The sequence below is a fragment of the Syngnathus scovelli genome, chromosome 11 (genome assembly GCF_024217435.2).
Source record: "Syngnathus scovelli strain Florida chromosome 11, RoL_Ssco_1.2, whole genome shotgun sequence".
NCBI lineage: Eukaryota > Metazoa > Chordata > Actinopteri > Syngnathiformes > Syngnathidae > Syngnathus > Syngnathus scovelli.
Genome location: NC_090857.1, coordinates 12,267,501 through 12,280,535, shown reverse-complemented (window position 1 = coordinate 12,280,535; position 13,035 = coordinate 12,267,501). Strand labels below are relative to the sequence as shown.

At 43.2% G+C, this 13,035-nt stretch overlaps 1 protein-coding gene across 4 annotated transcripts in view; it reads left to right on the top strand.

Annotated features, from left to right (window-relative positions):
- Positions 1-13,035, top strand: part of ephb2b (eph receptor B2b) — a 96,588-nt gene that overhangs the window by 75,397 nt on the left and 8,156 nt on the right. For all 4 annotated transcript variants that reach the window (XM_049733440.2, XM_049733438.2, XM_049733441.1 and 1 more), the window contains exons 6-9: positions 1,273-1,608; positions 10,282-10,406; positions 11,100-11,262; positions 12,332-12,440. In XM_049733440.2, coding sequence (XP_049589397.1) covers positions 1,273-1,608; positions 10,282-10,406; positions 11,100-11,262; positions 12,332-12,440 — 733 coding nt within the window. The remainder of the gene's footprint in view (positions 1-1,272; positions 1,609-10,281; positions 10,407-11,099; positions 11,263-12,331; positions 12,441-13,035) is intronic.

The window sequence follows — 13,035 nt, the reverse complement described above, 5'->3', positions numbered from 1 at the left end:
CCCCTTTCAATATTTTGTTAGCGTTGCGTTCTTTCGCTCCCTCTTGTGTGTGCTGAAAGGGCGAGATGATGGCCTCCCCAACAGAGGGGATTTGCATAAACACGGCACTGGGAATCAAGCAGCTGTTGTGGACTGGAGAGAGCAGCGGCGTCACATCACTCGCAGTTTGCGCAGCACGGCCCTCGGCGTGATTAAAGCGGGGCCCACTAAGCCACCCTAAGCTAATGTGGCGGTATTACTCAGCGGTTACTGTGTTTAAGAAGATTTTCCATGTATGTTCTCTAGTGCTACTTCTTCCGTATGACACAGACTGGTCAAAGATTGAAGACTTATTTAAATTCAAATCGACATTCCAATACACACATATCATTTTCAAAACCCATGATTACAATTTCAGAAAAAAAAAAGCCATCTTCATCATTTCACTCAGTAGGTGTTTATATTTCTATTTTAATTTATTTAAATATATATTTATATTTACATATCTATATATGCTATGTATTTATATATTCTGACAAATTTTCAATACGTTCTACTACTGCTTTGCCAAAATAGGCTTAACATTTTTCTCAGATACCGCATATGAGGACATGACATAATAAAGACATGGATCGAAAGAGATGAATTCACCCGCGGTTGAAACCTTGATTAGCTGAGTTATTAACTTGGCACCGTCCTCGAGGAGGTGTTATGTTTTCATGTAGGGGGGCAACCAATAACGCACACTGCCTTTCATAGTTGGAGGTGCATTAATTACCACCACTCAAATGAAGTTAAACAAGAAACAATGGACTCCGATCTGTGGTGTGGCGAATCCAATTGTTGCCCTCATTAGCCTTCCTCCACAGTTAGGTGCATGTGCTGAAAACAAGATGAACAGACTTGTGTATTTGTTTGGCCTGCCAATCAACGTGCAGGCGGAGCCGCCAAATGAGATGGGGTTTTATCCAATTTGGACACTCTTCACCATGCTGCTCCATGGGAAAAAAAGCTTGAATGTGGGCACCGGTTTGGAAAATTGGATCCAGTGAATGGGAATCTTGAAGAAGGATGGCGGGCTTTGGAGAGCCTGGAGTATTGATCAAATCAGCACACTGGGAAAATGATTGACAGATTCTTTGGTGGTTGTTTTTTTTTTTCTTTGGGAAGACCTTGATATCTTTAGTATAGCCATCTAAGATTGACTTTGATCAGGGGCCATCACTAGTCACTGTCTTGGCACTGTTGTCTAAACGTCGTCATACTCACTCAAGCATCTCTTGCGTCCTCCAGCGGTCCCTTCGGCGCCGCAAAACGTCATCTCCAGCGTGAACGAGACCTCGGTCATGCTGGAGTGGATGAGCCCTCGGGATTCGGGCGGCCGCGAGGACGTCGTCTTCAACATCATCTGCAAGAGCTGCGGAGGAGGCCGTGGTGGCTGCACGCGCTGCGGCGACAACGTCCAGTTCCTTCCCCGCCAGCTGGGTCTGACCGAGCCGCGGGTGTATATCAGCGACCTGCTGGCACACACGCAGTATACGTTCGAGGTGCAGGCGGTCAACGGTGTGTCGGACCAGAGTCCCTACTCACCGCAATACTCTTCGGTCAACATCACCACCAACCAAGCTGGTAAGCAGTCTCCTATCGAAGTCCTGAAAGTGATATTTGGGAAAAAGTTAATGACTAGTAAAAATGACTTCGTAAAATATTAGTTGAGTTTCGGTTTTTCCTATGAGGGGTCACCGTAGATTTACTCACATGATTTGTTTGGCACATTTTTTTCCACCCGATGCACCTTATTGCCGGAACCAGTATACTTACATATCAAAAAGTAATTTTCTGGTATACGTTTAATATTGTGATTGTTTTTATATGTTTTATTGTAATTGTAGTATTTATTTACTTTTATATTATACAGTATTTAAAGATTTGCATGTTGGCTAACGAGTAAAGTTTGCTAGCATACGTTCACCTGGACATCACTTGAACAACAGCTGACATTTTCACTTCACTGAATTTATTTATTGGTAGGGAGAAGAAGCATTTTGTACAAAAATATTTCCTGTCAATACGCTTAAGGCTGCGTAACATTAATCTCATGATCACCACGGTCGTCGCCTTTCAAGTTGGTGCAGGCGATGTGTGAGTAGCAGGTGCTTTCACGTCGTCACAACTCCGCGGGGGTAAATTGCATGTCTCGCCCTCTGGACTGGCAGGGCTATTCTTCCGCTCTTTGGTCTGCGGTTCAGCCGTTTTGTCAACGAACAATTACTTGCCATTTCATTTGTGGGGGAAATATATTGGTGTAAAAATGAAAAGATATTGTAATAGTATCCACAGACATAAATATTGTAGTACAGAAACATTAAATATTTGGACACTGTTACAAGGCTGCTGGTAAATGAGCACCATTAGGCTTCCTCTTCAATACACTTACAGTGGCACAAGCACAAAATGCACAGGGCACCTCACAAAGTGTATGATGATGTATGCAGATGAGTGGTTGAAAGTGTGCCCTCAATGGTGGGGCGAACAGAATGAGAATGAGGTCCTTATACTTCAACCTCACGGTTTGCAAATTGTGGCTCTGCAAGGCAGACCATCACACACCATTCAGCAATGATTGCAGCTCACCCAACCACTCAGTGTTATTTTAAACAATATAAAACTCTAGATTTGTCTCAGTGATTATGGGCAAGTGTTCGGGTAAGAGGGGAAAAGATTTGTATTTCCTTTGGTTGAGATTTGCCTTTTAGGCAGGATTTACATTGCATGCTCCAAGCAACACAATTGCATTTTTTTTTTTTGCCCTCTAGTGCCCTACATCCAGGTATTAAGGTTTTGGTTCCAGGTTTTAAGTCAGAATTGGGTGTTTGACCTGCAGTGGTCACCGGGTGACTTGGTTAGAAGCAGAATGAGATCCGTTTCAACTGAGAGACTGAAAGTGAATATGGGATGATTGTCTGCCTCAATATTTGCCCTGTGATTGACCAACAACCAGTTCAAGGTGTAGTCAGCCTTTTTTCCAAAATCTATTGGGATAGTCTCCAGCTTCACGCGAGCCTGAGCCGGATAAGCAGTCTCAATAAAGGGCAGAGTGTAAATCCAGGGCTTTATCGCAAGCATTCTATCAAGAGACACCTCCAAATCTCTCTCCATCTCGTCTGCAAACATTTGAGCTTTGCATGTTGTAGCCCTTGTGCTTGAAGTCTACTCCTCCTCTAAGGATTCCAGTAAGGCCATAGCAGTGATTTGCTCTTTAATTGCATCAATCAAGTGCATCATTTGGCATCACGAGCAAGGCTTGTAAGCTAACAGCGCTCTTTCTTTTCTTATTAAGTCTCCCGACAGCATTATGTGCCCGCGATGTCTCATTATTCAACCCTCGACCACCCAACCACCCTGCATATTGCCATATGACCGAAGCACCTAAAGCTACTCAGCTTTTATTTCATTTGTCGAACCACACAACTCACTCACATTACTCGGCGCTGGAATCCCTTTAAATGTTCCCCTCAAATTGAGCCATTGTAGCAAAACGTCAGTGTTTACTGATATCTGTTTGCCTTACAGCTCCATAAAGTAGCCATTACAATGCTGAAAGTCCAAGATGGAGGCCTTTTACTCAAACGGCAGCCCCTTTTTATTGTCTGTTTGGATTTAAGTCACTGCTGTGGTGGCTTAATGAGGGCCTGTGAGTGCAGTTAAGCGCTGTAATGAGGCCGCCCCCACCCCTCTTTTTCCTCTTTCTTTCGCCGGACCACAATAAGTCTACTGCCCCGGCCATCGGTGTCCCTGCTTCCCCCTTCCGAGGAGTCCTTGCGGAAATTGGGGGGCTCTGCACCCTCTCCGTTCAAGTGCCCGTCACTTTAGATTATAAGGCGGGAGCGGCCGTCGCGGGGAGCTGTGAAAGGAAACTCGCCACACCCTACCAACGCCGAAACGAAAACCCCCAGCCTAACTCCCCCCGTTGGTGACACTGCGGAGCTGCCGGGCTCAGTGACGGGACCATGGCGCTACGCTAGGGGGACGGGGGTCACGCCGACCAGGAGCCTATAATTGCATCTGGTTTGTGAGGCCTGGAGGTTACATAAACATCATGTCAGCCTTAATTACCACAGGCAGTTCTGGGCCCAGCTGTTCACACAGGCAGCAAGCGCCAGAACAGGCTGCAGGAAAGCAGCACCGTCACCACCTCACTATAAACCAATTTTTGTGGAATTTATCTTTGCAGCTGATACGGAAATTCCTGCAATACCGCAGAATATATGCATTAGTGTGTTAGATTGAAAAATTATACCAAAACCTTTCTTATACATTTTTTAATTCTATAGCAGTTCGGTCTGGAACTGATCGCCCACAGCACCACTTGCTGTTGTTGCATAAAAACAACAAATTACGTAAGTCGCCTGACCTGTGCAATGCTCAATTTCCGATCTGAACATCAAAGAAGGATTTTTCAGGATTGTAAATTTTGTCCCAATCAATTTTGAGATGTATGGTATAATTTGTTTAACAAAGTGGTGTAGTGGACTGCATACTGAGTTACTTGAGTGGTGCCTAAACTGGCCAATTGTGCAAGAGAATCACATTAGTCACTGGCCACTGAGGGTGTAATCAGCGGCAGGGTATGCATATGGTCCAGGGGAAGACGTATGGCTTAATTACAGCCCCAATGGCCGAGTTGTGCTGAAGAGGCATGACCATGGGGACTGCTGGTGTGAAAAGCACTGAAGCACAGCCAGATGGGAGGCCCAAGATGAGGCTTGACCTAGAGATATATTATGCAGTTTTCAAAATGTTAGATTGTCTCGGTAAAAGCGCTCTGACTTTTTTTTCGTGAAAATACACAGTGGGCAAGGAATTACAGCATACTTAATATCCAATCGTCACACTCTTGTTGAAACCACTGAGGTTTGGGATGGCGGTTTTATGTCAAGCAAATGCTGAGTATGACTGTTGGAGGCAGCGCTAGCATCTGAGACAAAGCAAGCGGCAACTTGGTGGTGCTAATATGTAAACTTTTTGTTCACTTTAAATGTAGTGGCATTGTGCATATGTGCAAGCTACTCTACAGTTGTGTAAGCTCCCTCAAAATCTGGTTTGAAGCTGCCAAGAGGCTGTTTTACGAGTCAGCGAGATGTACATACAAGAAGGCTTAGGGTGACCACGTGGTGGCTCGGTCACGGCGACAGAAGGCACAGAAGAGGACGCATATGGTCGGGTCAGACTGGAGGGCTCGGCATCACACCTCCTTGAAGGCTGTTCTCATCGTGACTGGCGAAACGATATGTTCACTGAGGTGTAGCCGAGTTCCACAGCAGCACATTAGATGTACGGATGGATGTGCAACCTGCAGGCTTCATCAGATGCCTTTAATATTCCATGCATTCTTCTATATGAATTTAATTACGTTTTCCCCGAGGAAAATCATCTCATGGATCATCAAACGAGTTGCCTAATTGATCCTGTTTATGAATCATTCACAAGTCACATGGGCTCCCATCTATCAGCATACCTCTTGACGTGCAGGAAAGAGAGTCTGCTCATTGCCTGTGTATAAATCTGGGTTAAAAGGCCACGGTCTCCTGGCCCAGTGGAGTGTTTAAAGAGAACATAATGCCATTATACAAATAAATGTTGAGTGCACAAGCGGTGTGCTTTTAATGACGGTTTAATCGATCATACTTTTAATGCACCCATTTATTTGCTTCAGTCAGGAAGGAGCATGCCTGATAATTCAAAACCAAAAGAGCCAATGGATTGAATAAAAAAAATAAATAAAAGGCCATGTTCTAAACCTTCTTCCAGAATTGCAGCAGTGTGCTTTTTGCTGATGCTTGGCTTAGAAAATATGCTCGACTTGTGGCTGATATTTTGGTTCACGAGGGGGAGGAGATGTGCAAAAGGCAGTGGTTAATAATTCAGAAATTTCTATTTTAACCGGTGCATTTAGAAGGGATGTTTTTGAGCCGTGTATTTTTTGAGGCGATGTCAACCTGCTGCCGCTTTAACTATTTACCAACAGCTAATATTTTGAGAGGGATTGACATACCCAGATTTCGCTTTCCTCATATTGACATAACTAAGTCATCATAATTTAGCAGCACTAATGCACTTATAATAAAATACAACAAAAAATGATGTAGCGTGCCTGGTACCGACCACTGCCGAAAAAACAAATCAAGCAACTAATGGCAAAGCAAAAAATCCCCCAAATTTATAGTTGCCAATAATAATCATTTATAATCAGTTATTCGATGTTTTTTGTTAAAAATCCACACACACAAAAAATTACATCCTCCTTGACATACAAAGATGAAAGTCTCTCATTTGATATTCAAGATATCGTATTTCCGTAACATCAATTACTACTATCCTATTAGCCAGAGCTTTTGCACCATCTTTTGCCATTTTAGAGCATTATAGAAAGAGTAGAAAAACTGCAACTATGTGAGTTTTTTACTAAATTCCTGTTCCGCTAATAAATGAATTTGTGGAATAAAAATTTCCACACAAACAAACCTCTCGTTTGCATAGTAGGGTCACATGACAGGAAGCAGTTAGACACAGTGCGTTTGGAGATTTGCGTGAATATACTATAAATCTTCTAAATTTTTTTAAAAATATGTTTGCATGCGTGCGAGCAGACGTTGTTTTGTTTTGGGAAATAAGAAAAAACAACCAATCCAAACTGCTTCTTTCTAATGAATGTTGACATGCTTCCTGTGGGTTCAGGAGGATTTTTCTCGCGGCAGACGACAGCATTGCCTCAAAGCGTCTCCCTAAACTGTTGACTTTCCTTCCTTCCTTCCTTCCTTCCACAGCTGTATGATCCAAAACCATCGTTCCGCATAGCTTTGACAGACAACTCCAATATTTTAAGCATTCCACCCAATTCACCCTTGAGTTTAAGGGCCATGTCTAATCCGTAAATATTTGCCAAATGGTGTGTTTTTCTTCTTTAAAAGGAATAATACTGTCAGCTCAAATGCTTTCTGCATGACTCGTTTTGTCCCGGGTCTTATCCTCGGAAGGAACTTATTTTTTGACAGCTTGTGCGCTTTGAACTCGTACATTCAGGACAGTGATTTGAGAAAATGTTGAAAACCAGTGTGGAATGCAATATTTTCTGCATTTCTGTACATTTTGTGTATTCAAATACGTCTCCATTGCGTTCATAATGTGTTTTTAATTGATTTAGATCACATTGACACCTATTGGTGGTGGGTCTGGAACTTATAACCCTCAATGAACGGTGGATCACTGAATCTGTCTGCCGAACATCTGCAAGCCCACCAATACAGGGACCATAAAATGCTCATTTAAAAATGGGCTTATAATTTTGAGTAGGTGGTAGTCCATCTTTTCCTCCTACAGATGGTTTTAAGCTTGATCAACGCCAAGCTGACTTTGGGAAAATGCTGTAGACCCACAATACTTTGCAGCTGTGGGGCCGGCTGCCAGAGTAGTACAAATACTGACTTGGTCGCTAAAGAGCTACTGATACAGCGTTCATAAACGGAGGGCAGCCCAAGAGAATGGCAGGAGCAGAACCCTGAGGAACAGCTGCTTTGGGACCTTTTGGACCTTATCGCGCTTGTTTTTACTGTGTAAAGGAAAAGGGATTTATGGGCTCTGTCCTGTTCTCCCTGTACCTCCCCACGGTCTCAAACTAAATCACAGCAGAGAATGGCGCTGCACAACTTGCAATAAAGTAGGAGCCAAGTGTTTCCAGACATGCTGGGATATGAGAAGAAAGCTGATCAAAAGCCGCCCCCCAACCATTTTTTGCACCACGGACCAGTTTTGGAATCAAGATCAAACAGATGATTGAAAATTCTTTGCAATGCTACACTAAATGTAGTTTGGTGCGCTTAGCTGGAGTCCTGTGCTTGTTTCTCTTCAACTAGTGTGTTACGTGTGTCCATTCTACGCAATAATTTAGCAAATTTGGAATATCCTGCTTAATAAAAATCTGATTTAGGTAATGGAACCCAGGTATTGTTCGATGAGCCATGTGTCACATTATCGCTTATATGCAACGTTTGGTTTCTTGGAAGTTGCAGATTGTTCCGTCTCATTCGAAATAACCATAAGTTTTTGTGCTGGTTCGCAGTTCGTTAAACAAAAAGAGGCAATGGAGTGAGATGTGGAAAAAATTTTCTTCCAGGGCAAACCACGGGATTGAATCGTATTATATTTACTCATTTTCTCCCAGATTCAAATCTATTCCTAAATTGTTCGGCGTGTTAGTGTTTCTCCAGGACTCGCAGGCCCTAATGTCTGACTCGGGCGAAGGATGTGACAAACCTGCAGACCTATTCATGAACATCATTTATCTTCACAAATCAGCCTTCTAATTTAATTAGTTGAACTTACAATCCCTGTCCTTTCCATTATCACCACTTGATTAATTCAGGGGAATATGAATAGAGTCCTTTTATTCAACCAGCTTGCCCTCCCTTTTAAGAATGTGACCGTCCTTGATGAGCCAGCCTTCATTTTATAGATTGTCGGAAAACCTTCTCGCGTCTTTCATTTCAGTTCTTAATAGAATGGAATCGGGTGCTTTCCGCGTCATTTTTCTTGCATCAACAAAGAAGGGAAAAGATGAATACAGGCATGAACTTGTGGCATGTTCTCTATTTACGATGGAGTTCCGACCCTCCGGCTGACACAAATTTCTATGTATGTCAGAACATGCTGTAGTCAATTCAGAATTTTAACCGACTTAGCCATTAACTAAAGCTAACACAGTTGTAAAAGAAGGCCATTAAAATACAATTTGCCTTGCACCGTTTAAGTCTTGCCTAATAAATAAAAAGGTTTCGAAGGGTTTTGACTGTCTGCCCGTTTACAATGATGTGAGCGTCTCGCCGTCTCGGATCCTGACACGGACATGTCGCCATGTTGTGTTTCCTCCGTGTCCCATTAGCATGCGCCCATGCCGTGTATGGTAACACACGAGCCGCTTTTGTGTCTTTGGCCTTGTATCAGGTTGCCGTTGCGTGTATTTAATGGAAACGCGGCCATGTGCTAGTCTTGAGGTTGTGTCCATCCATAATGGGATACCCGTGAGTTCCCCTTAGAGGGACTGATTGCTTTATTCGACAGGTGACTACAAACAAGCGTGTGAGGACTCTTCGGTTTGATGCCCACTAACTTGCGGATTTTTGGGAAGGTCGTGAATCGTTTTCAAATTAGTACAAATGCAATTATATTGTTGAAGTTTGCAAGATGAACAGGAAATGTCAACCATTTAGTGGACAAGTAACAGGACAAGCACTTATGGAATAATAGCTGTATTTATCCAAACATCTCAACATCCCTCCGCCTTCCCGGACATCACTGTTGTATACAGAACTACTTGAGTCTTTTTATCAACAGGCTTGAGCCACTTTGCTTTGTCACCGCTTTCCTTAGCCACAAAGGCAGCAAATTGCAAGGCCTGTGAAACCCAACATGCAGCTGCACAGTCAGTCCATTATTATAGCCTATAGAATTGTGTGGTCGCCGTCGCTTTCTACTCAGTCAAACACATGTCTCAGGGACTCTGGGGGGGAGCCTCCATGTGGAGTCGTGCATGCATTCGGTAGGGGGTATGGGTGAACATGCCGAACGATTTGTATCCATAAATCTTTCCTGGCAGCCCTCCTGTTGTTGTGCTTCACATGTGCTTTTTAACTTGTGCCTCACTTGGTTTGACGCTGACCTGCAGCGCCCTGAACTAATCATAATGGCCGCCGAAGGCGTTGACGTGATGGCGTTTGTAGCGTGCCGAGCGCACAGAGCTGCTGGTCACCGGCCACCCACCGTGAGGTAAACATCAGCCCCAGCTGATGGTTGTGGAATTGACATTTGAGTTGATTTCACATCCGGAGGAGTGGCGATAATAAACGGGCAGCACGGTGGAATTGTGCTTGGCATTTCTGCCTCACGTAACCAAACTTAAATTTCACACACACCTTACGTGGTGAGAGTTCTAGTTGTGACTTTTATCTATTGTCATGTGTTTCCAAGGAAAGACTGGCAATCTAAGTGGGGGGTGGGGGTCCACATGTAATTTGTAAGTACGGAAAATCACTGCTACAACGCTTCAAGCTGTTATTTACAGAGAGAAAAATACAGCAACCACAAAACTAAATAAAGCCTCTCTGTATCCGTTTGTTTGTTGAGTGTGCCAGTAGTGCATGCTGAGTGGTGATTGTTAAAATCAAAAAGATATTTTATATGCAAAACAATGCGGGTTTACTACAAGTGTTTGGATCAACAATTCTGTTCCCTGTTGTCTGTTTGCAGCGCCGTCCACAGTGTCCATCATGCACCAAGTGAGTCGCAGTGTGGACAGCATCACTCTCTCTTGGTCCCAGCCAGATCAGCCCAATGGAGTCATCCTGGACTATGAGCTGCAGTACTATGAAAAGGTACAAATTTACTTTCACCCGCATTGGTCAACATGTAATAACAATCCTCAACCAACGCATTTATAATTTTATTTACGGCCTTTACTACTCAGATGCATATGTTTTTAATTATTACTTTGGCAAAGAAGAGCTTTATTTCTTAAGGGATTGTGCAGCCCACAGTTGTATTACTGAGTGTCCTCACGTAGACAGAAGTAAAGAAATGAAAACACACCGGGCTCCGCAGTAGAGTTGCCCGAGAGACTTGTAGGCAAAACAAGGCTGCGCTGACTGCTTGTCTGACTTTTTTTTTTTTTTCCTCCCAACACTAGCACCATTAATTCTCATAGGGACACCTTTAGTCTAGTAGCAGTAGGCACGCTCTCACAGGTGAATACAAACAAGAGTAGGCGCACAAGATAGGAGAGGGCTGTCAAAACGATCGTCTTGAGCTCCCCGCTGTAGCCCTCGAGTGTGTGCTGAGTGACAGCTGGACTGATGGGAAGCAGCTCCGACATGTCAGCATCCTCCGCGAAATGCCTCTGATGGTCAAGGCTCGCGAATGATGCCAGTCATTGCACTCTAAACTCTTTACAGTGGTACCTTGATTTTTGAGTTGCAGCAGTGCCTGACACCGGCATGATGATTTCCTTTGTCCTTCAGGTAATGTAGACATCACGCTACTGAGAAACAAAATCAATCTTTTCTCCTCAGGACCAGTCAGAGTACAATTCCACTGTCGTGCGGAGCCAGACCAACACGGCGGTTGTCGGAGGCCTCAAGTCGGGGAGCATCTACGTCTTCCAGGTGCGAGCGCGCACCGTCGCTGGATTTGGACGCTACAGTGGCAAACTCTACTTCCAGACCATGACGGAAGGTGAGCTGTTTAGTGCGGTATCCTCTGAGGGAATTGGGTTATTATTATTTTTATTATTTTTATTTTTTAAAGATTTTTTTTTTTAATTTTTTAAATAATTTTTGTGTTTTGGCTACAGATTTCAGAATGCTTCTCTCGCCAAAAGTCACCTAGGATAGGCTCCAGCTAACCAGTAAAACCAATGAAGTCAATTTAGCACAACTGGATTTCGATTGTGTCTCATGTTGTGCTTATCTACAGTATACACAGTAAATACTAACAGTCTTGGATGAAGGATAAGTTCTCAGTTTTCTCCACTTCTCTCTCCGCGCTGCAGAAGCAGGAACATATTCATTACACTGCACCGCTCATGTAGGTTAATGTTACAACCATTCGTGGCTTTACCCTCTGAAAAGCTCATTTCCTTTAGCCAGCAGTTCCCAGGACCGCCATTAGCCCGGAATGTCATACATCAACTTACACGCACGCACGCACGCACGCACGCACGCACGCACACACACACACACACACACACACACACACACACACACACACACACACACACACACACACACACACACACGCACACGCACACACACACACACGCACACACACGCACACACACACACGTAGCTCTCAGCACAAAAGTTTCTTAGTGATGATTTTACAGTCAAACACAGCATTATTTATTGTTTAGCAGCTGATTCATGCGGTATGGATTTCATGTCCACTTTAATGTCACCCTGGGGTCGGACGCATTCAAAGGGATCGCAATACAAGCTTGATGGTCTTCAGTTGTTAAACATGTACTCTGTCATAAAACAGCAAGATTAGAAAAGCTACAAGCCAGTCAGTTTCCTATAAAACTTTCAACTTTTTACTTGTAAAAATGTTTCATTTTTGTTGTGAAATTGTAAATTATTTTTGATTAGTACATTAAATTTATAAAAATAACTTCCTTGTCAAATACATGTTAAAAGTATGGTTTTGTCAAGAAGTTAGAATTATTATTCATCGGTATGAATGTCATCGTACAATACAATTTATTTATTTTGTAATATTTTTTTCTGTGTCTATTTGTCTCCGGCAGCCGAATACAACAGCAGCATTCGCGAGAAGCTGCCCCTCATCATCGGCTCGACGGCTGCGGGCTTGGTCTTCCTCATTGCTGTGGTTGTCATCATCATTGTGTGCAATCGGTGAGCCTCTCGTCCATTGAAAGTTTTTATTCAGCCATATCCATACTTTATAGTAACTGGTAACAATTCGAAATGTGAGATCTGCCTGATTATTATTCCAGATTTTTCTCGGGGTCTATTAAGGTCCCAATGATGCGTCACATAAAGTGTGACAACAACTGCACTGCATACTCATTAACACTTCATAGCGATTGTCAGCAAGTTCAGTGCAGCTGCTCTGCTTTGACACACAAGATCCTTTGATATTAAGAAGATGCGCCGCCGCCGCGACACTCATCTGTTATTCGCCAACCGAGACTTTTAATGTCGGGATTTGTTTTTGTAAGACTGCAAAAGCTTTGTTTTAAGATTGAGGCCTTTTGTGTGTGTGTTGCCTGTCTCTGCTCATGAAATTAAAATTCCATTTGTTCACGAGTAAATAAACAAAAGAGAAAGAGCGCTTCAAATATATTTACACAATACAATTTGAGAATCACTGTCACCTGCTATTGGCGATTATCTTCCATAAAATTAACCCCAAAATTACTATGAGAAATTAAAAATCCAATTTTCTTAATGATTATTTTTTTTGTCTCCTTGTGATATTAACACTTGA